The following is a 27,999-nucleotide window of genomic DNA, read 5'->3' on the forward strand; positions in this document are numbered from 1 at the left end:
AGCAGAAACACCTGAGCCGGGGATGGTGGATTTTGTCAGCCCACCCCCACCCCCCGCCCCAGGCTCTATAGCAGCCAGCCCTGGAGACTACAACTGACTCCTGTGTTTTACTTTCCAGCACTTGCAACAATTTGAAATTGTAAGTGTGAATTTCTTTGTGCAGCTCCCGAGGATTGAGAGCGCAGCTGCTTTGTGACTCCCCAAATCCCAGCCCCCCCCCCGCGTCTTTGGACTCAATCCCAAATCCCAGAGTATGCCCTACACTGCAGGGGTGGTGGTAGCCCAATTAAAGCGGGTCGGACTAGAAAGAGCCTCAGCGATACAGCCTAGAAATGCCGCTCCGCACCGGCCGCTTCCCTGCCCTGCTGGCCCGGGGCGGGGGGGGGATCCGGATCCAGGCTCGGCCGCCCGTGCAACGAAAGAGCAAGCAGAGGCTCTCCTGCCCTCCCCGTCTGCAACGCCCTTTGCTTGCCCCGCCCCCTCAGGCCAGCTCCACCCCCGATATAACCCCCCTCCCCCCCCACAGCAGAGTCACGGGTGCGGGGGGGGGGAATCCCCAGCCGAGATCGGAGCCAACTTTCTCTTTCCAAGCCTAATCAGCCTGCCGGCAACTAATCTGCCCGGCGACTGCTGACCAAGTGGGAGCTCTTTTTACCTATTGGAGGGAAATCCCCCCTCGGCCAATCAGAGGTCTCGCCTCGCGCCCCTCCTCGCCTCGCAAGCCCGGGCGGCGCAGAAGAGTCGCAGGTGCTGTGCGGAGCGGCATGGGGTCCCTTCGGCGGGGGCTCCTGCTCCTGGGGGGCGCCTGCCTCCTACTTGTGGTGGGGGGCTCCGGTGAGTACCTGCGGGGGCCCACAGGTCTCCTGCGTTGGGGGCGGGAGGGGGGCAGAATTCTCACCGGGATCATGCACGGAGGGAGGGAGGGAGGGAGGGAGGTGTGAGGGGGTCTTTATAATGCGTTTCCTTCACTCAAAAGCAAGGGGGATTGATTCCCCCCCCCATCTAGAGCTCTGTGCAAAGTCCCCTTTCTTTCTTTACCTCGCATGTTTGTACGCGCTTCGGGGGCCGGCAAAAGTCCTGGCAAAAGTCCGCTCGTGTGGGTGGGGTTGAGAGGCAAGGCTGGACCCTCCCCCGAAAGGGTGCTCCCTCCCCAATGCGTCGCCTGGGCGCGGGGTGCAATGGTGGTCTGTGGCCTATTCACGCCTGGCTCCCCCCCCCCCAAGAAAGCTGGCCTGTGCTGGGGGGGGGAGAAGAACCTCCCCCTCCCCCCATGCAGATGGTAAGTTTGGGCCAACCTGATGGGACCCCCAGGAGGGAGGTCATGAAGTATTTGGATTGGGGGCACAGCTTTAAGGGCGGGGGCTTCCCTGGCCCAGGCTTGCCTTAAGGGCCCGTTCACTGGCAAAATAGCCACTTGGGGGGCCACCATCCCTGAGTGTGCCAGGGCGCCTCTGGGGCTCCTCTTGCTCCAAACTGGCCCTGGCGTGGGAGTGCAGGACTTCGATAGACACATGATCAGCACATTCAGAACCACGGTCCTTGTTGACTTCCTGACTTTGCTAACTTCACCCCTTGCGGGCGGGTGAGCGAGAAATCCATGGTCTCTGTTCATACTTGGAAGAATACAATGAACCATGAGATGTGTCACCCAAAGTCCCAGGGCTTCTCACGACCAGGACTGAGAGCCAGTCCAGTGGGGTGTAGTGGTTAGAGTGTTGGACTCGATCAGGAAGACCCAAGTTCAAATCCCAACTCTGTCATCAATCTCCCGGGGTGATTTTTGGCCAGTCACTCTGTCTAAGCTGAACCTGCCACAACGGGTTGTTGTGTGTGTGTGTGTTGGGGGGGGGAGTGGGAGAATGACAAATAGGAAATTATCTCCAATTGTCCTTGTGAATAATCTCATCACCCTGTGTCAACCTGGTCACCTGGGCACTAATCTGCAGAAGCATCTGCTGAAAGAACAGGGCAGTCATCCAAGCATCTTTACTGAGAAGAAAGTCCCATGGAGCTCAGTGGGGCTTCCTTGCCTCATGAGTGTGTTTAGGATTGTAGACTCAACTTGTTCCCCTTTAAAATGCAGCCAGAGTCCTTCTTGTGTTTTCAGGACCCTGGACCATCTGCCTGTCTAGTGGTGGCAGCCAAACCTTTTCCCCCAGAGGTCAGGCTGGGGTGGGGGCAGAGGGAGGTCTTAAAGGGCTGTGGGGTGGGAGAGACGTGCCTGCGTTTCCTCCTGTGGGGTGATGGAGCTCATACTGCGGCTTTCTAGATCTGAGCCACAGAGATCAGAAGCTGCCCAAGACCTTTTCTTAGGCCCAAGCGAAAAAACAACTTTTGAGCTGACAAGAATTCCTCTTCAGGCTGGACCTTAAAAATAGAGGGGGGGGGGACAGAGAGATATTCCAGGTTATGATCTGGAGGCCTCTTTGCCAACATCCTCTGTAGGATGCGCTTTGCTGATTTCCTTGGGTGTGGCTGGGCTCTGCCTTTTCTTGTGAGGAGTGAAGCAAAGAACAGAAGCCAGAATTAAAAGTATTAGGATAAATTAAATAGCAGGTTTTCCCTGGCTTTTGTGGTTGGATTTTGCTCTTAGCCAATGTGGCTGTGGACGTCTTTTGGCCTAGGAGAAGAGCTTGTCTTTTGGAGGGGAAGAAGCCCCCCACCCCCAGGGTCTCAGAAGTGGTTTCCGACTTCCTCCTGTTCACCGTTGATCTGGTGGGAGAGATCTCAGAGGAGCTGGCAAGCCACAAACTCTTCAGAGTTCATGTGTGCTTTGAAGAAACCGCACATTCAAGTCTTTTTTTTTTTAATGGCTCTTGAGAACAAGAAAGGGTGGGGATGGAATCAGTAGTCTTTTATGCATGGCTGTTTCCCCCTGTGTTCCCCGGAGATTTGCCCAAGTTTTCAGAGACCTGTTTTTACGGCAGGCGTCATTAACACAAAGAGCCGAGGTGACAGCAAGCGAAACAGCCATGCATAAAAGACCATTGCTCGGCTCCCTGCAAAAGTGTTTGAAGCCCCCCCCCCCCAGCCTAGCCAGAACAGAGACTTGAATCAGAAGGGAAGACAAAGAAAATTTGTGAGCTTCCTGGGAAAGGAGCCGGCCTGATCGATACTACAGACTTCAACTGGTGTCGCAGTTGTCTTTCTTCCCAGGAACCATAATAATTGCAGTTTTTTGAGTGGTAAGGTGTGTGTGTGTGGGGGGGGAGGTCTAGGGATCTCGAAAAGAGAATTTGTACCCCATGAAGAAGCCGCAACAGCTGAAGTAACAGAAGCCTGCATTAACAGAGCTCATAAGGACTAGACACTTGATGGGGAGGGGAGAGCATTTGCACCAGCAATACATAGTGCGATTCTCAGCAGAGTGTTATTATACCCTTTTAATTCCGTGAAAGTCCGAGGGCTTAGAAGAATGCGGCTGTCCTTCTGCGTTGCCCTGACAGTCTGAATTCACACGACAGAAGCATTTTGGGAGTCCCACACTGGCTACTGGTGTGAGCAGAAGAGCAGCTTCCAATGCACTTGGTGGAATCAAGGAATAATCGTGTGTAGCTGGATCCTGGATGAAGGGACGGATCTGAGCCTCAGTCACCAACACCCCCCACCCAGCCAAGCGCTGAGACCCCTCCTCTGCCCATTAGGGACCAAGGGGAGTAGAAAAACCCTTCCATCAATGAAGGGTGGGAAGTTGGGGTGCTTCAGGGCCAGCGACACAGGCAAGCAAGTGAGAAGGCAGCAAACAGGAGAGTTCCTGAACCTATTGCCCCAGGAAGGGAGAAGGAAGGGGGCATGCCAACAAAATAAGGAAAGCGGTGAAGGCGCTCCGTGTGGGAAGCAGAGCCAAGGCCTCAGACTATCTTGCTGGTCTCTGCACCACCAATGCCCCATCGAAGCTGCTGTTCCTATAGCTGTGCATTCTTGCCCAGGCTGCACAAGAGGTGTCTGGAGCCTCAGAGCAGAGCTACTTGTCTCTGGGGGAGAGAGCAGATGTGGAGATTCCCCCAGACCCAATCCAGGGATTTGCCAAGGCCTGTGACACACACACCCCTTTCCTATGTTCTACTTCAGGGGTCTTCAGTGTGGCGCTCGTGGGCACTATGGAGCCTGCCGACAGTCTTCCTGGCGGCCGCTAAGTGTTTTTAGAAAGTGCCTGGGGCCAGGTGGGGCTTTTCTCCAACAAGGCTTCTTACTAGCCTTTAGACATATGAAGAAGAAGTTGGTTTTTACAGACACCCCATGAAGTAGGTGGGGCTGAGAGAGTGTGACTAGCCCAAGTTCACCCAGCTAGACTATGGAGTCTGCTGACACTTTTCCTGGTGGCCGCTAAGTGTTTTCAGAAAGTGCCTGGAGCCAGGTGGGGCTTTTCTCCAACACAGCTTCTTATTGGCCCTTGGACATATGAAGAAGAAGATTTGGTTTTCATATGCCGACTTTCTCTACCACTTAAGGAAGAATCAAACTGGCTTACAATCACCTTCCCTTCCCCTTCCCACAAAAGACACTCTGTGAGGTAGGTGGGGCCGAGAGAGTGTGACTAGCCCAAGTTCACCCAGCTAGCCTCATGTGTAGGAACGAGGAAACAAATCCAGTTGACCCGATTAGTGTCCGCCGCCCATGTGGAGGAGTGGGGAATCAAACCCGGTTCTCCAGATCAGAGTCCACCGCTCCAAACCACCGCTCTTAACCACTACATCACACTGACTCCTATATGATTGGCTGTGCAGATTTTTAAAAATGTTGCTTTGGCATCAGCTGTTAACACAACACAAGGATCTTCACTATGTGACTAGAGCAGTGGTCGGCAAACTCTTTAGTCAACGGAGCCAAATATCAACAGTACAACGATTGAGATTTCTTTTGCCTCGGATTTGCCGCTCTCTAGATGCACATTTCCCCCATCTGCATTCTCAAAACTCTGCAGGGGGGCTTATTGTTGAGTTTTGAGAATGTGGATGGGGGAAATGTGCATCTGGGTGGCAAACCCAAGGCAAAACCTCCCGTGCATCAACGGCCATGCACAAACCAGAAGGAGAAAAGCTATCCTCACCTGCACACGCACCCCCCCCCCCACACACACACACCCGGTGCCACACGAAGCTGCCTAATACTGAATGAGACCCTCGGTCCATTGAAGTCAGTATCGCCTGCTCAGGCTGGCAGCGGCTGTCCAGAATGATGTTCTAAAGTCGCTGGGAGTTCCAACTTGGGGGTGGGGGTGGGGGAAGCCAAGCAGGATGTAAATTTTAAAAAGGGAGGGAGACCTGCCTTTGCAAAAGCCCCCCCCCCAACGGGTAAAGCTGTCAATAAAACCCAGGGGGTCCAACCTCTGCGATCTGTCATTTCTCCCACACTTTGGCTCAGGGCGAAGGTTTTCGCCGTGTCTCCCCCCCACCCACCCCCCCCGCGCCCTTAACGCATTCAAACAAAACTTTCTCAAACCCCCGAAACTTGGCAGCCAACTGCGCCCGACGCTAAACTCCCGCCGGGAGACACCCCCCCCCCCCAGGCCAGGGGTTGTGGGTCTGGCTGCCCTCCCTCCTCTCCTGCCGCCCCCTTGATCCTGACCCCAGACCGGGAGGGGAGGAGAGGGGAGGGTCCGGCGGCGACCTCCTGCAGCCCCCCCCCGCCCCAGATCTCTCCCCCCCTGCCCTCACTCACTGCGGGTCCAGCCATTGTGGGCCGCCCCCCAGCGAAGACAGGAGCCCCCCAACCCCCGGAGAAAGTTGGAGGGGGGCGCGGGGCGGCCTCCCCCACCGGATGATCTGAGGGGGGGGCGGCGGCTGAGACACGGTAGCGCCGGCCCGCTGCCTCCGCCCGGCTCCCGCGTCCTCGCCGTGTACGTGTGAACGCGCCGCCGTGCCCCGCAACCACGGGGGAGACTCCGAAGCGGAGGGCGGGGCAGGGGGCAGCTCCTCGCAGCCATTTCCTGGGGGGTGGGTGGGGGACCCTGTCCTGTGGAGATCGGTTGTAATCCCAGGAGATCTCCCGGCCCCACCTGGAGGTTGGCCACCCTCTCGGCTGCACATAGTCCCCTTCCCCCCCACCCCTTTCCTCCACTTCTCTTTTCTCTCCTTCCTCCTCCTGGAGGCCTTTGGGCCCCCTCCCCCCTCCCTTTCTTGCTCTCCTCCTTTCTCCCCCAGCCCCCCCCCCAGCTTGGCTGTCCGGACAGGGTCGGAGGTCTGGGGGGGGGGTGCCCTTCTTCGCTTCCGGCCCCCTTAACTCTGCCCCCTTCCTCTCCCCCCCCCTTCCTCCAGGCGCCTCCTCCTCCTCCTCGCACTCCCTGCGCTACTTCTACACAGGGGTGTCTGAGCCCGGCCCGGGGCTGCCCTGGTTCACCTCCGTGGGCTACGTGGACGAGCAGCCCTTCACTTACTATGACAGCGACACAAAGAGGTACCAGCCGAAAGTCCCCTGGGTGGAAAAGGCGGTGAAGGACGACCCCCAGTACTGGGACTGGAACAGCCAGAACTTGCAGGGCTGGGAGGCGGTGTTCAGAGCTAACTTGGAGACCCTGCGGGACCGCTTCAACCAGAGCCGTGGAGGTGAGTGGAGGGGGAGGGGCCAGCCGGGGTGTCGCCCCCTCCGTCCCCCCCAGGGCAAGAGGAGGGGAGGGGCTTTGCCTTAGGAGGGAGGGGGAAGGAGGGCAGCCCCCTCCCCTTTCTGCTTCCCAGGCTTCAGGCTCTTCTCCCCCCCACCCATTATGGCAGACACTCCTCTTGGCGGGGGGGGGGGGGAGATGAGAGGCACATTGGCTGGCCTGATGGGCCCCACTGGGTGGGGGGTTGTGGGACTGGAATTGAGACCCCCACACACACAGGGAAGGAGAACCTAGAAAAGCGCAGAGTTCCCTCATCCTGCAATTTGGAGGCTGTTTCCTTGTTTCCTTCCTACAAAAACATTTCTCCCACCGACAATGGGGGGGGAGGGGCTGCTGCCTGTTGCCAGGAAGGCAGGATTGGGGGGGAGGGGCTGCTTCTCCCTGGGGAGGAGTCCCTTTTTTGCTTCCGAAATTCATGTGATCTCCCTGTCATTGGGGCAGCCCCCCCCCCTTATCCTCAGAGGCAAAAGAAGGCCTGGAATAAAAAGTGACCCCCCCCCACACACACACACCCTGTTTCACAGTGGCCCCCGCCATGGGAAGAGGGAGGGGCTGGAGATGCCCCCTAGTCCCCCATGGGATCCATGCAAGTTCTCTGCAGAAAGGAGATCCATCAGAAAAACAACCCCCCCCCAGGAAAGGCCTGACACTACCTCCCCCCCCCCCAAGGAAGGGGGAACCATTTCCAGTGATAAGCCCCACATGAAAACAATAGTGGGGGCTTCACTCTGCCCATCACACACTCTCCCCCTACTACACTCTGCCCATCACACACTGTTTTTTCCTATAAATGTCCCCCCCCCCACTGTCCAGGGGGAATCGGCCCCTTCCTGCGCTGGGGGCCCCCTCCCTCCCTCCCACCCACCCTCTGGGCTCAGTTTTCAGGCAGAGGGAGGGGGCTGTTTTTGGTAGCCTCCTCCCCAATATTGCTCTTGTGCCCTGCCTTTCTTCCCTCCTGGAGATCAGAATGGCCACCCTCTGACCCCCCCCCCCCCCCGGCTGTCTGCCCCCCAGTCCCAGCCCCACTCAGCTTCAGCACCGTTGCTGGACTCTGTGCCCTCCAACCAAGCTCCGGGACCCTGATGGAGGCCGCCAGACTTCTTTGCAGGGCTGTCGCTGTGGAGGGGGATGCACGAGAAACACCAGGAGCCCTTCTCTGCAACCTCCCCCTTTTTAAAAAAAGGTCCAATGTATATGAGATCTGGCCTGGGGGTGTGTGTGTGGCTGCCTTAGCTTGCTCGTGGGCCGGATAAGAGCTCTTAAGAGGCTGGATCCGGCCCAAGGGCCATACGTTTGACACCCCTGCTGTAAGGGCTTGTAGTATACCTGGACGGAAAGGGGTGTTTGGGGGCCTGCAGCCAAGTTGTTATTCCTCCCCTCTCCCAGTTGCAGGTGTTCTGCCATCACATTGCCTCCGGGAGCGGTCCTTCCTTTGCATCAGATTTTGGTCCTAAAATATGCACACGGACTCCTCTCGATGGTCTCCAGGAGAGAATAAGGGGAGCAGAGAACCGCTTTCAGAGGGACACCCCCCTCACACCCCCAAGAAGTTGGGCCCCCAAAGACCCGCGAGGCTCCTTAGCTTTTATTCTTTTCCCTGGAGCAAAGGCCTGCGTGGTCAGGGTGGCTCCCCCATCTCCTGGAGAGTGGGAGCAGAGGCATGGAGACAACTTCTGGTTGACTGATTTCACCATAACAGGGACAAACACCAGAGACCCATCACATTTTCAAGTATCGCAAAGCAGTATGTCAGAATGAGCATCTCTATATGGGCTGGCTGGCTTATTGATTGATTTAGTTGATGCCCAGCCGGCTGACATCATTCTCCCTGCCTCTGTTTTATCCACAGCACGACACTGTGAAGTGTAGGTTAAGCTGGGTGTGTGTGAGCGGCCCACCGTCACCCTGCAAGTTTCCATGAGAGAGTGGGGATTCAAACCTGGGTTTCCCAGATGCTTGAGCAAATCTGCTTCCTCAGTGGCATCAAGTGGCACGCTGCACTTGGGACGCTGATATTTGGTCAGCTGCATATCCAGACCATTGACAGCATCGTAACATCTACAAAAACTAGTTTAATCCTTACGTTCATTCATTAAATTAGAGCCCTTTTTTTCCTCATGGCTCAAAGCAGGTTACAAATCACAATTGAAAACATGGCTTTTGTGGCTTCTGCTGAGCATTTCTAAAAATCGCACCCCCCCTCCCTGGGAGCCCCTTTCGGGGGGAGGGTGGACTGTAACGGAGAAGGCCCGGGCTCCGCTGCATGCCAGGGGGCCCAACCTTTAGCGGCCAGCTAGTTGCAGCCAGTGTATTTGGGAGGAGAGGGTCCTTTTGATACGTGGGCCATGAAAAGCTTCAAGGGTCGTAAACAGCACCATGAATTGGACTCCAAAACAACCTGGCAGGCAAGGCAGCTGTTGTACAACAGCCAAGAGACTTTCTCACTAAATTTAACACACTGTTTCCAGTAATCTGGGTGCTGAGCAAAGAAGTCCTACTCTAAAGTAAGTTTGTGCACATAAATGCCAAAAACAAAAATCAGGAAAAATATCTTTACCTTTCTGAACTCCCCCTGAGTCTGGCAGACACAGGCACATGGGTTCTTGCTCACAGATTTGGGGCGAGCGAGCGGGTGAGGGGGCCAGGCAGGAAGAAAAGGGGGATGCTCCAGAGGAAGCTTGTGCCAAGGGCAGCTGCTCTTGCCTCTTGGCTTCCCTGAGCCACCAGCATCTTGGCAGGGCTGAGGGGGTGGGTTGGGCCTATGGACTCCCCTGCAGTCAGCAAGGGGCTACCTCTTCAGCTGAGGAACTTGCTTCAGCCATGGCCCCCTCCCTTTCTCCGAGAGCCCCCCCCCCATTTCGTTGCGTAAATTTGCCTCCTGGTCCTTCAGGCTCCCTTCCATGGGTTGGTGATGAAGCCTCCATTTTTTGTTTACAAGGTTGGAAGAGACCACAAAGGCCATCCAGTCCAACCCCCCGCCATACAAGATCCCACAATTAAAGCACTCCCGACAGATAGCCATCCAGCCTCTGCTTAAAGACGGGGACTCCACCACCCTCCGAGGCAGTGCAGTTGTGAAATGTAATGGAGGGTCTTGTGCTCTGTTAAGGGCCATCAGGACCCCAGTTTCAGTTCCACGCCCAGCTGACAGCAGCATGAGAATGGCAGCGCTCAGAGCTCCTGGGATAGATGCAGCAGAAGTCTTTTACTCCGTTTCGATGCCATCAGACTTGGCTGGCCATGAAAACGTTGTCTGATTGTTCTCTTGTTGGATTGCTCTCTAACAGCTGTGAGGTCCACCTGCTTCCACCTTCCAGGATGCTGACCAATGAACTGACAGGCAGTGAGAGGACTGACAGGGCATTTTTTAAAAAAGTTTTGGTTTTTTAAAATTTCAAATTAAAAGACAAAAGTAAACACACATAACGTTGATTGCAGGAAGCCATGTTGGTCTTTTGCAGAATCCAACGCCAAAAGCCACGTAATGCCTTTTGTTGAGACCAACCCAAATGACACCAAACAGCGCAAGCTTTGGAGTTTGCCAGAACTCTTCATCAGGCTGGAAGCTGAAACAAAGAAAGAGAACACCAAGGTTGGGGGGGAGGAGAGAGAAAACGTTTCCGGCCATGATTATGAGGTTGGCACAAATAAAATGGTGCCAGGCTCCATATAAAAAAATTATCCCTCCAGAGGAATCTGGGCAACTCAACTCACATCCCCTTCTTGCCATAATTCATAAAAGGAACACTTTCAAAATTCTTGGTTTTATTTTATCCTTCTCCTTCAGGATACGTTTTGCTATTCCAGAGATTTTTCCAACTGCAAATACACCACTAACGTGCAGCAGAACTATTAATGTGGATTTCCTGAGAGAATGTAAATAGTGCTCAAAGCTCTGGAAACTGGTGACAGGCTAATTTCAGCACACCCCAAGAGCTGCGCATGATGCGCCGTAGACGTGGCTGTCCACTCACCAGTTTCCGCTCTCCTCGGAGGTCACCAGGACCCCTCGTAGCTTACAGGACTTGTTGGTTCCGTATCAGATGGGTGGTGACATCTGCCATGCGAGAAAAGACATATAAATTGGAATTTTAGCTCTGTTTTTTCTTTGACTCACAGACCCAGCCAGGTGAATTTGTAAGTTAATCTTTAGAAATAGGAAAAATTCTACAGAAAAATAAAGCACTGGAAATTTTTCTGCACAGTTCTCTGGCAAGAACTGTGACACTGCTGGCGACCAACTCCTGTGCACCCAGGCGTTAGATTTTCCAGATTTTTATTTAATAAGTCATGTAGAATCTCTGCCAAGATAGAAAGACCATTGAAAGGAATATGGAAATACAATTAATTTCAGAAATAAACATCCTCCCAAAAGTTATTTTTTGGGGAGTTCCACCATTTTGAATGAAATCAGAGTTATGATATGCCAGTTTCCAAGGACAACTGTATTTATATAAACTTTTCCTTACTGTATGCAGAATAAAGCCCAGCATAGAGATGTAAAATTTTTGAAAATTTTGAAGCTGCAAAAAAAGAAAAATGGTTTCCCTGGGGGGAAATTCAAATATCTGCAGTGCTTACTTTCCTATTACACATAAACTTTTTAACCCGATTAAAAACATTAAATGCATAATTCATTATTTCATTGAAATGCAAAGTAAATGTGCCACCCAGTCGCAACTGACTCTTAGCCCTCCCCACCTCCGCCCCCCTTGTGGGTACTCCAAGGCAAGATATGATCAGGGGTGGACTGCCGTTGCCTTCACTAAATTGGCACACTGATTGAATGTAATAGTATAAGCATCTTTCTTTTCTAGAAGGAAAACTGCAAGTATACTTAAGAAATAGTGGCAAACTGGTGTACCCGATGCTATTAGAGCACACAGATTTTAATTTTTTGCCATCACAGAGGGAGAAAAGATGACAGTGGAAAAATTACGTGGTCAACACAAAAAAGTACATTGTTTGTATAGAAACTCTACAACAGTAGAGTCATAGCAGGTAGGAGAATTAAGCTAAACTTCATGATATTGAAAACACTGAGTGCTTTAATAATATATCATCATTAAACACATTGTTTTATATAAATCGTTGCCAAAATTGGTGATCTTTAATCAAAAAAGTTGACAATGTTGCATATGTGTTCAGTGTAAGGGTTTTTTTCAGCATTACCCCCCCCCCCCCAAATTTCCCATTCTTTTAATGGGAAAATGAAAAGTACTCAGATGTTTTCATGTTAAGCATTTTAAGAGAAAAAATTAGCCTTTGGAAATATTTCTATCCATGTTAAAATATTTTGTATACGTTTTTTTCCAGGGCGTGCCAAATTGTTCCATTTTATCCATTGGAAGTACTGAAAAGTCCTTTTAAAAAAAATCTGGAGTTTCTCCCTCTGGCTTTCAAATCTCTAACCCAGCAATGTCCTATTTTATACTTTTATATTGTTGTGTGGGATTATAGTCTGGGCCAGTGTAAAACATCCTGCATTTGTTTGTTCATTATGGAGATTTCTGGCATTCCCCCCACCCCCAATTAGGAATCAGAGTCATAAAAATTATTTAAACTTATTAAAAACTGAAAGAAGTTGGTTATTTCCTGGTTTTAATGGTCTCCTGAAAGGGAGGCCATGTTTCCAGAATGCCATCTTGTTTGTCCCATAAAAATGTTTCTCAGTCATGAAATCATTACTGTCCTTTGTTTTACTTTGAGTCACCAAGGACGTCAAGATTTTGCCATTTGGAATGTAAACTTCCTCAAGAGACCAGGTGTGGTCCAAGACCAAATGAGATCCAGGGCTGGGCTTGAGCTCCTCTAGAAGAGCCCCCCCACCTTCTGAAGCCGGGAAGGGCGCCTGCGGGGGGGGGGGGACACACACACCTGGATCTCTTTTCTGCATTTCTCCCTTCCTTTCAAACCTGAGGGTGATAGAATCATAGAGTTGGAAGGGACCCCCAGGGCCATCATGTCTAACCCCATGCACAAATGCAGGAAATTCACAACTAGCTCCCCCCTGGCCTAAATCCAGTTTAAGTGTCAACGTGATTTTTCATGCCAGTGATGATGACTTGGGTGGGGGGGGTGTCTGGATTGAACATTGGAAGATGTGGGGGTTGCACCCAGGAAAGCGACCCAGGGAATCTCTACTTTAGAGGACCCCAAGCAGGGGGGGGAGGGGGTGCATCTCCTTCCTAGAGATGCTCACAGGTAATGACCCTCCCCTGGCCTTTCTCATCCCAGTTCTCCCCACAAGTGTGCAGAAACCACCATCCATCAGGCTGGGGGGGAGGGGGCATCTCCTGAGTCCCCCCCCCTTTGTGTGCAGCTTTTCAGGCAATTATCCCCCCCCCCCCTTGGAGGGCTGCCCTCCGCCCCTGCTCCTTCTGGGCAGCCCCTTTGGGAGTGGGGGGGGGGAAAGAAGAGACTCCCCACGGAAGGGGTTTGCCTCTCTGCAGTCTCCCTCCCATCCTTCAAGCCCCCCCCCCGTGTCGCTTGCCTTTCTCGGAAAGGGAGAAGCCCCCACCCCCAATACACCCCCGTTCATCTCCGGGTGTCTCCTTGCAGGGACCCACACCTGGCAGTTCATGTGCCGCTGCGATTTGGGGGCGGACGGGCGGCCCAGTGGGGGGCAATTCCAGTACGCCTACGACGGGGAGGACTTCATTGCCCTGGACAAGGAGACCCTCACCTGGACGGCCCCCGTGCCCCAGGCCCAGATCACCAAGAGGCGCTGGGAGACCGAGACCCATGAAGCCCAGCGCCGGAAGTCCTACCTGGAGGAGACCTGCGTGGAGTGGCTGCGGAGGTACCTGGGCTACGGGAACGAGACGCTGCTGAGGACAGGTGAGGAGCCATCTCTTGGGGGGGGGAGGACCTGTTGTGCGGGGGGTGGGTGGGGGGTGTCTGCGGGGCTCCTCCCCGCCTGTCCAGAGACCCTCTCCCGGCGGAGAAACGGCAGGGGGGGGGCTCTTTCCCCTCCTCCCCCGTCCGACCCCCAGGATTTATTGGGGGGGGGCGAGCCTTTAAAGACCAGGCTCCTCCCCCCCACTCCCCTCCCTCGCAGGCAAAAGGGGTACAGCCTGCCACCCCCACCTCGGGACTGTACCGCTTCCTTCGGCCCTGCGCTGGATGCAGCCCCACAGCCAAGAAGGCAGCTGGGAAAGCTTCTACTGGGGCCTGGGGAGGGGATATACCCAGGTCCCCCCCCCCATTGAAAGAATGCCTTTCCAATTTATTCTGACGAATCATCTATTTTACCTCCCCCTCCCCCCCATTATTGGCAGTCTAAAATATTATTTTTCTACTCTTCAAACCCACAATCAATTCAGCCTTTTCTGTATTATGCAAAAAGTCCATCAATGGTTTCCAATTTTCCACAAACCTACATCATTTGTTTTCTCTTATCAAAGCAGTCAGTTTTGCCATTTCCGCTAATTCTAACATCTTGACAAGCCAGTCTTCTATTGCAGGTATATATGGATGTTTCCATTTTTGCCCATATGATATTCTTGCTGCTGAAATCATATATAAGAGCAAACATCCATATATTTTTTCCAACTGACTATCCATAAACCCCAAAATATACATTTCTGGTTTCATTTATATATTAACCTGCAAAATCTTCTGTATTATAGAGTGTCATTGAGACCTTTTTTTTTTTTTTTTACTTTTTTACAAGTCCATCATAAGTGATCGAAAGTCCCTTCATGCTGTTCACATTTCCAACATGTATTTGGGACATTTTTATTCATTTGAGCTAACTTATCTGGAGTCAAGTACCAACGATACATCAATTTATAAAAAAATTCTTTCAGACTAGAACTTAAAGTAAACTTAAGGCCCTTTAACCAGATATTTTCCCATTGTTCCATTCGTATGTTATATCCAAAATTAGTTGTCCATTTCACCATGCAATCAGTTACTTGTTCTTCTTCCGTTTCATATCGCAGCAAGCGCTTATACATTTTAGCAGTAACATTATCGTTTGTACACAGTTCTGTTTCAAATTCAGTTTTACCATCTGCAAAACCATAAGATCTCTTGTCAGTTTTAAATCTATCCAATAGTTGTGCATAGAGAAACCAATTCCTGTCTGTCATTATTTCTTCTCTTTTTCATTTTACAATCGTTTTGTGTAAATCCTGATATGTTATCCATCTGTTTTCATGTATCATTTGCCGTCTAAGTAAGGCTTCTTTTGGTGATAGCCACAAAGGAGTTTGCCAAACTCTATTTAGCTGAGATATACCCTTCCCTCTTTCTAAGACTGCCCATTTGATTACCAAAAAGGTTTCTTTACATTTCATGATTCATTCTTCTATTGGGGAATATTATCCGACTTCCAATATCACAGAATCATAGAGTGGGGAAGGGCCACACGGGCCGTCAGCAGGTTCCTGTGATGCACATAATTTTTGTAATACAAGATGAATTCATTCCTTGTTGATGGACGAGGTGTTATTCTAATTCCCTTTTCATCTTGGATTACAGTTATCATATTATTAATTTTCTTACACAATCTCCAAATATCTATTAACATCAATACCTTGAATGCTTTACTAGACATATAAGGCAGAGTAGGAGTGTCTGATTTCTTGAGCAACCTGTCCATCCGTTTATTCATAACACTATTGAAGTCACCCGCAAGAATAACTTTGCCTTCTGCAAAATTTATAAGATCCTCCTGCAATATTTTTTAAAAGGCCCGTTGGTTAGAGTTTGGAATGTAAATGTTCCATAAAGCAATTTGTTGTTTAATGTTTCATTGTAAAAATCATATGAATTCGGGAGGATCCGTGACTTGAATCCATGTTTTATTTGTTGAGTGGGTTTGGCAGAGTGGTGGACCTGTGCTGATTGCTAGGCAGTCTGTGGAAATGGATGTGGTATGTAATCTGGCAGTGAGTTTTGTGGAACTTCATGGGAAAACGGTGAAGATCCACGAGGATTCGTACCTTGAATCCAAGTTTTTGATCTGTGGAGGAGCCACAAAGCACTGGATCTCTGTTTTCCCCCCAGAACACTCAGTGGAGATGGATGTAATTTGTGGTTCTAAAGTTTATTTCAGATGATTCCTTCAAAAAATCATGAGGATCCATGAGGCTTTGGATCCTTGTTTTTGCACCATATAGTGGTTGTACCATGAAGTATTGAACACACACACACATGAAGCTGCCATACAGTGAATGAGACCCTTGGTCCATCAAAATCAGTATTGTTTACTCAGACCGGCAGGTGCTTTCCAGGGTCTCAGGCAGGGGTCTTTCCCATCACCTACTTGTCTAGTCCCTGTATCTGGAGATGCCGCGGACTGAACCTGGGACTTTCTGCATCTCAAGCAGATGCTCTACCACTGAGCCACAACCCCCTCCCATAATTTCTCAGGACTAGCCTGTGAACTTGGGTGTGTTCTTTGAACTGGCAGTAGATTTTAGAAGGTTGCTTGAACAAAATGAGAGGTTCCATGTATTTATACTTCAGTAGCAGCATGGAGTGAAAGAGCCGTGATTTTTAGGATCCAGTCTGAGGACACCCGAGTTGATGCATAGTTTGGTCAGTTTGTGGTGGAGTGTCTGTGTGGAAGGGGGTTTCCTATGTGTAAAAAATCTGGAGGGTCTGTGTACACCTGCCTTTTACTCCCTTCCACCCTCCCTGAGAAGATTGTAGCTTTTTGATGTCAAAAATTGTGACAGCTCAGTATGGAGGAGTCTGGGCAATTGCCATAGGAATTAAGAACTGATGAGCATACATAACATTTCTCCTCTACCTAAATTGAATTTAGAAATTAATTGAAATGTCTAAGATTATTACCCAGAGATTTGCAGAGAAGAGAGAGAGCTTTTGCTGAATTTAAGATCTGAGAGATTCAACCGTGTCACAGGGTGTTAACCATCTTACAGAGAATATGTGTACACAGGCAAACACAGGACTCTGGAGCATTGCCTGATAAGTATCAGCTACAGCAGGACATTCCTCTGAACATAGAATTATACTTTCCAAAAAGGAGCCGTTGCTGCAGTGTTCTGTTTTGAGAGATTTCTGGCCATAGAACCAGAGATCCATAACTCATTGGAACAGTTAACAATGGATTTCTCACGTCACTCCAGCTATTTATCTGCTTCAAGGCTAAACGGGGAACACGGAAATGGGGGCATGGGGGGAATGCTGGCTTGATACAGGAAGCAGGTACCAAAGAACCAAATCAAAGGACCACCATTCCCAAGTATGACTAAGATGCTGAGATAGGTTGCAGAATCCCCTCCTGTGGAGTTTTGCATCCTTTGGAGAAGCTGAAGGTTTGCTACATCCAACCTTTGAGGTGGGACTGGATGACCCCATGGGAACCCTTCAGTGTCACCCTCCACCCTGACAGCCTCAGAAGATTGTCCTCTGTTAATACAAACCAGTGTTGCCCTTTCCACAGAGGCTCCAACAGCGAAGGTAGCTCGCAAGGCAGGCTACGATGGCCGGGAGTCCCTCATCTGCCGAGCCCACGGTTTCTACCCCAGGGAGATTGAGGTCACCTGGATGAAGGATGGGGAGGACCGGAAACCAGACACCTTCACGGGGGGTGTCTTCCCCAACTCTGACGGTACCTACCACACCTGGCTCAGCATCGAAGTGGACCCCAAGGAGAGAGACCTCTACCGGTGCCGGGTGGAACATGACGGCCTGCTGGAGCCCCTGGACTTGGCCTATGAAGATCCAGGTGAGAGACCGAGGGGGGAGGAAAACTGGCCCCCTTGGGAGTGGGGGGCTGGCAGAGGTTGGAAGGGGAATTTTTGCCCAGGTGGGAAGGAGGGACTCCAGGAAAAGACACCCCCCACACACCTTAGCAGTATAACAGTTTACAACGGCATCCCCCAGTAGGACCCTGTATGTGGTGTGAGGTACAAACCAGTTGCTTGGATCTCTGTGTTAAAGGGGTGTGGGGCTGATATCTAGTGAGGTGGGGGCAGGAACTGTGTGCGAATTGTGTTGCACTCAGAAAGACCTAAAGGCAATGCCTGCCTCCTCCAGCGACCCGAGTTCTTTTTGTAACGCTCGGTTTTTCCGACTTGCAGTATTTAGAGAGAGTATGAACTGAAAATTCTCTGAAGCTTTGCTTTAGGTGCTAATTCACAGTATCATAACTCTTCCCTGCTTTATCATGTTAAAGAAGGCTTTCACCCAACTTTTCATAATACAATGTTATTTCTAGGACCACAGTTCCTCTTTTCTCTAATCAGGTAACCAGCAAATGAATCGACACCTGTATGAATCTTTCTAACCTTTATTGGAAAAAGGAAAGGTTCTTTTGATTACACAAGACAGTTTACAATAGAGAACCAACATTATTGAACTTACACAGAGTGTAAATATACAGGAAAGTACAATTAAAGATCCTAACATTATTCTAGTGCACATCAAAACTAGTTGTCTCTTGTTCATTGCACTTAAGAAATATCAAATAAGCCCAAAGGGTCCCTATATCTTACCAGGCAGGGGTCCTTCAATCTCTGACTGCTGAGCTTCAGTCCAAGGAAATCTGATTTGGTCTTCACAAGCATGCATAGTTATAGAGAAAACTTACCTATCTGATCAATCTCTGAAGTCACTTATCACAATCATGTGGCTATTTCTAAGTGCCTGGTTGGCTATTGTGATAAGCAAAATCAGCACAAACACATCTGTTTACTTTAACAAATGATGAGCACATTTCTGAAATAGCTAGGTAGAAGGCCATAAGTTGTCTCATCAAAATAACTTTTCCAGCTAAAATACTTTCTCAGGCCTAGAAACTGCAAGCAAGGGATGGCATAACTAACTGGTGTCTCCTTGTACTGGGGATGAGATCATTGCTACTGTGACACGTTGGCTGGACAATCTCTACCCAAAGCTTTGGAGAGCTCCTGCCAGGCGGAATAATGATATTTTTCCTTCCCTTTCATCCTCAGCATCCAACATGGGGCTCATTGTGGGCATCGTCTTGGCGGTTCTGGCTGCTCTCATCCTGCTGGGGATCGGGGTTGCCTGGTACTGGAGTAAGTCAACAAGGAATGCCTTGTCTGGGATCAAAGTGTGTGTCTGTGTGATTCTTGCAGTAGATTCCCACTGAGGATTGTAGGGGTGGCAGATAAGAGGGCCCCTGGCAGCGACAGATGGTGCTCCCAGATATGCTGAGCACCCATAACTCCTGCCCCACATACTGACACATGGTAACTCTTTATTCGTTTATTTTAATATGCTTATACCCAGATTTCTCACACATGGCAGGAACCCCAGGCAGCATATCTCACACAAGTCATGCTAAACAGATAGGACAGGTCAAGAAACCAACACTAAACTCTCCCATCCAACATGTCAAAAGTAGGGCAGGTTGCAGGCCTTTCCCCCAGGCTCAAGCATAGGGGAGGGGAGGGGAAGCCATGCATTTAGTCTCCCCCCAGCCCTGGCTGGAATTCCCTCCTCTGGCCTGAAGGTCCTCCAGCCCACCCCTATGAGTCAGCAGCAGGGGGTTTCTACACGTGAAAGTGGAATCGTCTTCTCATGGCAAACATACAAAATCCACATTTCAGGGTGATGGGAGGCAAGTGGGGTCATCTTGTCCCCTGGCCAAATTTCCCCCCAGAATTTAAACCAACGGGGAATTACTGAAACCCAGCTGACTTCAGGGGGATGCCTCTTGCATAAACACATTTCTCATTGTAAAGAGGAATTTCCCTTTGATGCTGTGATTCTAGGCAGCCTCTTTGCCCCCCTCCCTTCTTCCCTGGTGTCTCTGAACAGGGTCACATCTCTTGCCTGGCCGGGGGGGGGGGTCTAGTCATGACTCTTTCTGTTTTGATGCTTGAGGGGGGACATTTCTCTGTTCTTCTGTAAGGGTAAGGGAGTGGAATCCCTGTTCTCTCTAACCAAGAATAGCCTGGGGAAACTTTTAGAAGTTGGTTATAGGGGCCTGGAGGAGCATCTGTAGGCGGGTGGGTGGGTGGTGGTTAAGAACCCAAGAGGCCGGCTTCACTTTATAAGGGCGTGGATGGATGGTCTCTGGGTGTACTTTCTGGCTCTAATTTCTTGGTTCTTTCTCTGCAGAACGGCAAAAGAAGGGTTACAAAGCAACATCAAGTGAGTCCTCTCCCTTCCTCTCTGGGGTGTTTCTTCAGCACAGAAGCTGGGGGCAGGTGGAGGGGGGACCCCTGAATGATCAGATGACAGACCCACAGCCCTCCCTCCCCACTGAAGCACTCGGGAAGGAAGGGGGGGGGTCTTAGTCCATCTACAGCCAGGTCGTTCCTGGTCCAAGCAGGGCCTCCAGAGAGCCAGCCAGGAGGGCAAATTATACCAGGAAAGGAAATAAAGACATTTGAGGCGTCTCTGTCCTGCCCCCTCCACAACGTGCTCTAGGCAGCTTACAAAAACACCAAGCAGTAAAGCAATATTTGTAAAAATTACTGTCATGCAGAAGTGGGGGAGAGGAAAAGCCGGCCCTAAAATACCTCCAAAGGGCTTTTTATGCCCAGGATGCCGAGTTATAACCTGGAAAATTAACAGCCCCAGAAGCAGAAATGAGACTCTGCGTAGGACTTTCCCACAAAAGGCCCCCCCTTTTCGATGCTGTGTGCAGGTTTGGGATTAAGTCACATCCCCTTTCCCATCATAGAGTCCGCATGAACAGGCGTGGGGGGGGTCGAACATGGTTCAACATGGGGCTGTGTTGGGAATTAGATATATAGATTATTTATGTTGTCAAACTGGGCAGCTCCTGTAAGGAAAGTGAATGATCAGCTGCAGAAAGAAGATGTCAGAGGTTCAAGAGAGACAAAGAGTCCCGTTGGGAAGGGAGGAATGCTGAGGGTAGGGAAGACATGGAAAGAGGGCCTGGAGGTTGGGGAGAGAAAGGGACTGGGGGTGTGGGGGTGGTTTAAAGGTTGTGATGACCTTGGGTTTAGAAGCAGGGCCTGGTGAGAGAGAGAAACAGGTAAGACATGGGTTTGAGGTAGTGAGAGTTGTGAGGGAATGTACCTCGAGGCTGAGGAATGTGGGGGGGAGAATGGTCTTGCGGAAGGAAGGGAGCAGAGAGGAAGAGGCTGAGGACAAGGGGCTTTGAAAAATTAAAAGAGGGCCCTGTGGGGAACACGCACAAATTGGAATGACCTCTGGATGCAGGTCCAGTTCGTCTTGTTTGGGGGCTTCCTAGAGGCACCTGGTTTGCCACTGTGAGAACAGACTGCTGGACTTGATGGGCCTGGGTCTGATCCAGCAGGGCCTTTCTCATGTTCTTATGTCCGGAATAAATCAATTATTATGCAGGAATCTCTGTCCCATTTCTTTGTTCACATAAAGCTGCCTTATCCTGAACCAGACCCTTGGTCCATCACAGTCAGTGTTGTCTACTCAGGCTGGCAGAGGCTCTCCTGGGTTTCAAGCCGAGGATTTTCAAATCACCTACCATCTTTACTGAGGGAAGACGGGGTATAAATTGAATAACATAAAAAATAAATAATTGGAGTTGCCAGGGATTGAACCTGGGACCAGAGGCTCCACCCCGAGCCACAGCCCCTCCCCACCCTTCTGTACTCCTTTGGATCCTATTAATCTGGATCAAATTAAATGTTTTGTTAGGGATCCAGGATCAGATCTTCTGCAGCATGTGCTTTTTTAACTCTAAAAACCATGGGGAGGGTGTGTGTAGTATTAATATCGGAGTTGAAGGGTTTGGAGTGCCTTCTCCACAATTAAGCCAGTGATATTTACTCTCCCCCCCTCACCACTTTTGCAGGAAGTGACCAGGGGTCTGACACCTCCACCAATGGTAAGTGTGTTATGGCGGGGGGGGGGTCTTGGAAATGGGGGACCCTTCTTGAGACAGACCGTATGGGAAATGTGCCCAGATTTTAAGAGGGTTTCTCTGTGTTAATTTTCTGTGTTATTTTAACCCTGTTCTCTGTCTAGAGAACAAAAACATTTAACTTTTCAACAGCAGCAGATAGAAATCGGTTGTAGCCCTCCTGTTAATTAAACAAACACACAAAAAGCACATCTTTTTTCATGAATGTACTTTAAATCTTTTCCTCCTATGGAAGTTCCACTGTTTTTTCCTGGATCCAGCTTCCATTTTCTCTGAGTGTGGGTCAGTTCTTAGGAGCTCAATCTATTTTCGAAATTAACAAAAATCCCAAGGGGGTCTCCCCACCAAATTTAGCATGTGCCAAGTTATGCGTTTATATGGGAGGAGAATAAACACCGACTTTGTAAAAATGAAAACAAAAAACATTTGCTTGTAATTAAAAGTCATTGGAATAAAATTATTTGCCAAGAAAACATTTACTAACAAAAGTGCAAAAGAAAAATATCTTTTAAATAAACTCATAATGTTGGAACTTAAGCTCCTATTAAACCGCTCATTGATCGCCTACGCTCAGGCAAAGACCCAGGTCCTGATCTAATTCCCTACGAACTTTTTAAAGTCAACAGCGAATGGTGGGCCAACATTCTTGCTCCTGTATTTACACAAATTAATGCATCAGGAGCCATTCCAAAATCTTGGAGACATACTATTATCGTCCCAATCTTTAAAAAGGGTCAGCGCTCTGACCCAAGCTGTTATCATCCAATCAGCCTTTTGTCTTGCTTAGGCAAATTGTATTCCTCCTACTTATTAACCCAGTTGGACTGGGTTGAGAGTAATGACATCCTTGGCTGGGAACAGATTGGCTTTAGAAGGGGTTGGTCTGTCACGGACCACTGTTTAGTGCTCTCCCATCTAACCGAGAAATATTCCTCCCCCCAAAATGGCACCCTTTATCCGGGTTTTATGGACCTTAAGGGAGCTTTTGATACCATCCAGAGGGAGAAGCTATGGTTGAAACTATCACATCCTACTATGGATAGTAGGTTACTATGGCTTATTCAGCAATTTCATACTGACCTCACAGCTCAGGTTCGCTGTGGCAATTAAGGAGAACTAACCGAGCCCTTTGAACTGGTCAAGGGAGTTAGACAAGGTTGCCTCCTTGCTCCTCTCTTGTTTAATCTATACCTGAATGATATGGCAACCAATTTCTCAGAGTTTTGCCACCCCCCCCAAAGCTTGCAAGTCATCCCACCCCAGTTCTACTCTATGCTGACGATGCAGTTCTCCTGTCCCACACAAGAATTGGTTTGAAAAGGTCTTTGCAAACTTTTTCTGAGTACTGCTCTAGGGAAGGTCTTAAAATAAACCGTCATAAATCTAAGATTATGATTCACTAAGAGGAGAAAAATGCCTCTTTTTCGCTGGGTATTAGATGGCATTGAGGTTGACCAAGTCAAGGAGTTTGTTTACCTTGGCATTCTGTTTTCCCATAATCTAAATTGGAATGCCCATCAAAAAACAGTGTCCAACAAAATTAAACCTGGGGTTGGTGCTATTGTCAACTTTTTTCACACCAAAGGCGGCAAATATATTCCAGGGGCTATTCAGGTTTTTAACCTCAAAATTACCCCAGTTATCCTCTTTGATGTTGCCATCTGGATTACAGTCATCAATGAATCCATAGATCCACTGCTTCAGTTCTTACGAAAACTCCTAAATGCCCCTCGATGTGTTGCTGGCGTTACTCTTCGTTCCGAGATTGGCCAAATGTCACATGAAGCTAGGGCGTGGTTGGCCGCCTTTAAACTACACCTTAAACTGTGCTTTAGCACTGAGGGTTTCCTAGCTTCTCTGAAGCATGACCCTTTTAAATCCTCATGGCAAAAAATCTTAGATGAGAAACTGTCATTGTTGGGCTTCTCGCAGGATATGTTATTAGATCTTGGGAAAACTGAAGCTTTTACCAACATTAAAAAGTGCATTAAAGAGCTCAATTATAACAGCACTACTTTTCATGCTTGTCACGTCTGTTCATCCCAGTTCTTTGGAATACCCCCTCCACGTGGTCTGCTTGCCTATACATATTATCTGACAACTCCTCGTCTCTGTAGAGCTTTTTGCTTGACTAGATTGAATGCTAACCCTTCTATGGTAATGCAGGGCAGAATTCTGAATATACCATACTCAGACAGGATCTGCCCTTGCTCTTCTGGCTCTATTGACTCATTAGCCTATGCCCTTTTGGAATGCCGCTTTTACGAGGAACTTCGATCGCACTATATTTCCCCCCTTTTAATATACAAATCCAATGCATCTGTGACTGACATAATGCCTTTTTTACTAAGCGATAGGGACCCCAAGGCTAAATTGTCAGTGGCAAGATTTGTTTCAATCCTTATATCCCTCCAACACTAGATATATGCTGCTCAAGATCAATTGATCAAGGAGCTTCTAAGGGATAAAAGGAAAAGGAACTTAAGCACCTGACTACCCAATGCCTGGTTTCCAGGTCTGTCCTGTTGGTTGATTTGTTCTGGGAGTTCTGTGCCTGCAATTTAATTTCCAGACACGCGCTGGCCCAATTAGGATGTACAGAAGAGTCCCTTGGGGCCATTTTAGATCAGGGTAACCGTGGCGGGAGGCTTAAGGCTTCTGGCCTGCTAGGGTTCCAATCCAAATTGGGTCCCCACGTGCCTGGAGATAAAGTTTCCAAAATGGAAATCAGACAGTGCTTCTGTCAGCAAAATTCAGGGATGGCAGACTGAGTGAATCCTAGCTGTGAATCCTAAAAGAGGCGAATGAGTCTCTAGAATTCACTTTCCTTTTTCCAATGGTTAGTGGAGAGACAAAAGCAAGAATCCTTCTTTTCCTCTCACAAAAAGCTGTTCTTTTATCCCTGTCCTGTCGTGCTGGGAAATGGCTTTTCAGCCACTTGTCCTGCAACCCTTTAGGTGTAGCCTCTGAGCATCAATGAAATGATAGCCGTTGTCATTAACTGTGGAGCTGAGGAGTCATTTAAACAAGAACGCCTTCTGGCCTTTATTCAGTCGGTCTATTTTTGGTGCTCTGAACTTTGACCTTGTGGGGGGTCTCCTTCCTCAGCATGGCACCTGCTCTCTGCTTGTGGCCTGATGTGTGTGGGGAGTGTGGCTGAGATGCCCCCTGCCTTAACAAAACCTTAAATAAGATGGCCTTTGGGTCCCGTCCCCCTGTCCGCCCTCTGATTTTGATGCATGTTGTCAATTCCCTGGTGGCTTCAAGGCTTTCATTTTGTTTTTTTAGTTTCTATACCTGAAGCATAAGAAGAGAACAAAGACGGTCTACTCAAGAGTCTCTGGGGATCAGCTGTCCCACTCAAAGAGCTTCTGCCACCTTCAAGTCTTGTTTGTTGTGCCACCTAATCTTGTCTCTGGCAGTGGCTTCCAGTTTCCATCGGTATTGCTTGGATTTTGAGGGATGTTTTTTCTAACAAATAGGGGTTTGTTTTTGTTTTTCTTCTGATTTTTGAGCCATTCCTATCAATTGGAAATGAGCGATGTTTGCAACCAATGTGGTAATCTTTTTAAAGATGATGAAATTCATTTATAGCCTATGCTTGGTGTGGCATATCAGCTGCAGTGATTTTGATGTAGTCTGGGGCTGAGGGGTTGCTGCGTTCCTTCCTTCTCCAATGCACTGTCTCTCTTTCTCTGTTCTGACTTAAAAGCAGGACACCAGTGTGAATAGTTAAATTTGCTTCAAATGTGCTAAAGCTCTTTCCTAAAAGCTGTAGGCTAAGCTGATGTGATGTCATGGAATGTTCACAAGTATCTTAGTGTTCAGGCTGGATGTGTTATCAGCAGAAAGTGAAGACCCATAACTTCTGCATAAGTAATAAAAAGGAAGAACTCCACGTCAAAGGGCCAAAAAGGAGAATGGCAGCCGGAAGGAGGGTTGCTAGCAAGAAGAGCAGATTTTGCACCTGGAGCCTAGTGGGGGTAACAAGGCCATTGCCTCTCAGGTGCCACCTCTGGGTCCAGCCAAGACCACAATCCAAGCCCCAGTTCCAAATCAGATTAGATGCCCAGAGGAGTGGGGGGGATTTATTGCTGGCAATAAACTTTTAAGTCTTCAGATTGTCGTATAATTCTTCCTTCCCTGACAAAAGTATTACCTGCATTTTGCCTTGAACATTGTAGATGTAATTTTTTTTTCTGTTCAAATAAACAGCTTGTGGACACTCCCACCCCATGCCTGTCTCTGGTATTTTCTTCTCCAATAGCACAGAAGCTCCCAATGTGCACGTATTCTTGAGAATATTTAGGTTTTGCAGACACTGAGAGCATTTGCAAGATCACCTTCTTCCAATGCCTTTTAAAGTGAGCATCACACTGAGTAATTATTGTTTTAATTTCATTTATAGTCTGCCTGGGATTGCGTAAATTAAACCTCCCTCCAGCTCTTTCCCTTAGTAAAACTATATAAAGTAGTGCACGTAAAAGCTATAGGGCTTGCTGCCATGAGTAAAGTTTGTGATGTGTGAGTAGGATGCTGAGAACGCCAAGGCAAGAACTGAAAATGAGCAAGGATGGTTTAGCCCATGGGCGCCATGGGGCTCATCGAGCTTTTCAGAAAATGGGCAGGGCCATTGTAAGACAGGGCTCGTTATTGGTTAATAAAGGTAAAGGTCCCCTGTGTAAGCACGGGTCATTCCTGACCCATGGGGTGACGTCACATCCCGACGTTTCCAAGGCAGACTTTGTTTACGGGGTGGTTTGCCAGTGCCTTCCCCAGTCATCTTTACCCCCAGCAAGCTGGGTACTCATTTCACCGACCTCGGAAGGATGGAAGGCTGAGTCAACCTTGAGCCGGCTACCTGAAACCGACTTCTGTCGGGATTGAACTCAGGTCGTGAGCAGAGCTTTTGACTGCAGTACTGCAGATTAACACTGCGCCACGGGGCTCCTATTGGTTGCCCTCACTCAAATTAAAGGGTTTTCCGTGACATCTGAGCTTTTTCTTAATCAGTGTGGCTCTATTCCTCCCCACCCTGTCTGTCCTTGATTTCTCATCCTCCCTCCTGCAATTATTTTGCAAAGCGAGGAAGAAAGTATTGCATTTAGTTCCACCTTTAGAGGCAGCCATTTTGGGATGTCGCTCACTACCCTACTTGAAATTCCAAGGGTGTCCTCAGGCTCAAACCATATGCAGACCGCTGGTTTACTTCCTTGAAACTCTGACAGAGGGTGGTGGGCACAACCAGAAAATGGCTGCCACATGTCTGGGGGTGAGATAATGCATAACTAACATTTCAAGCAAAATCTCTGCTTAACAGGATGCCTTTTTAAATTAACATATGGTTTAAAATATTTTCTCGCTAACACAAAGCTTAGCTTGTGCTGTGGTAGCTGCTGCCGCCAAGCAACGTTTTTAAAATCCTGCACAGCCAATCAGATCTCCAGTGGCCGGCCAAAAGCCCCATCTGGCTCTACCTACTTATCAAAACATCTTAAAATGTGAGTGTTAAAAATCAAGCCCTCATTGGAAAAGGTCACCGATCAACTGCTTTATGAAGCCCTACAGTTGCAATAAATATCACATCCTTCCCTTTGTGCATACAATGAAAGCCACAGACTTCTCAGCCCCAGTTTGCTGGGCCTTGCTTGCACGGATCCAAACCGGCTCCTCCACTTCGCTTTTTTGCAGGCAGAAAGTGAGTTTTTGTGGCTTGGAGATGGGGCTGTCAAATCTAGGTTGGGAAATACCTGGAGGATTGGGGGTGGAGCCTGGGGAGGACAGGGTTGATGGAGGGGAGGGACCTCAGTGAGGTTTAACGCCATAGAGTCTATATTACCCAGGAGCCGTTTAGATCAGTTGTAATTCCAGGAGATCTCCAGGCCCTGCTTGGAGGTTGGCAACCCAACCTAGATGTTACTGGTCAACAGGAACAGTTGGGGATTCCCCCCCCCCCAGCCTCTCCTGTCATCTTCCTAAATCCAAGGATCTGGCCAGGTGAGCTAACCACCTGGGCAAAGAGTTGCATACTGTGTTGGGAGTAAAGCAGATGTGGGAACAGGTGCCCATTGAGTCCCTCAAAGGGGTCTGGAATGCAGTGTGGGACTCTGCTGTCCTTGAAGAGACAGAGGGTGGAAATAGTCAGGCTGCCCTTCTGTCAGCACAGGCTGATTCACCAGTAGATAAAGCTGACCCTGTGGCATATCTTGATAGAGTTCGGACTGGACTGCTGTGATGCATTCTCTGTGGGGCAGCCCTTGAAGACAGTCTGGAAGCTCGGTTCACTATTCAGCTGCCAGAGTCCTGTAGAAAGGACCATCTAAACACACTGCAGCTGTCTCAAACACACTGGCTCCCACAGTTGTGTTGAAAACCATTGCTGGGTTTTCCCCTCGCTGGCCAAGGGAAAGGTGGCCGATGTATCCTGAATTACTGGGCTGCCTCTTGCTTCTTGGCAGGGAGGGTGGCGCTGCTGTCCCGGTGCCAGGCGCTGCACAGATTGCCGCAGAGATGCAATGCATCTCCTGCCCCTGCAAAACTAGGTTTCTGAGCGCCTGCAAGTGGTTGTGCACCG

At 49.3% G+C, this 27,999-nt stretch overlaps 1 protein-coding gene across 1 annotated transcript; it reads left to right on the top strand.

Moving 5' to 3' along the window:
* Nucleotides 1-764: 764 nt before the first annotated feature.
* LOC130493333 (class I histocompatibility antigen, F10 alpha chain-like) lies at nucleotides 765-27,975 on the top strand. The gene is made up of 8 exons (XM_056867047.1): nucleotides 765-834; nucleotides 6,258-6,545; nucleotides 13,163-13,441; nucleotides 17,022-17,306; nucleotides 18,535-18,621; nucleotides 19,670-19,702; nucleotides 21,357-21,389; nucleotides 27,884-27,975. The coding sequence occupies exons 1-8, from the start codon at nucleotides 765-767 to the stop codon at nucleotides 27,973-27,975; spliced, it is 1,167 nt and encodes a 388-aa protein (XP_056723025.1).
* Nucleotides 27,976-27,999: the final 24 nt, after the last annotated feature.

The sequence above is a fragment of the Euleptes europaea genome, chromosome 1 (genome assembly GCF_029931775.1).
Source record: "Euleptes europaea isolate rEulEur1 chromosome 1, rEulEur1.hap1, whole genome shotgun sequence".
Lineage (NCBI taxonomy): Eukaryota > Metazoa > Chordata > Lepidosauria > Squamata > Sphaerodactylidae > Euleptes > Euleptes europaea.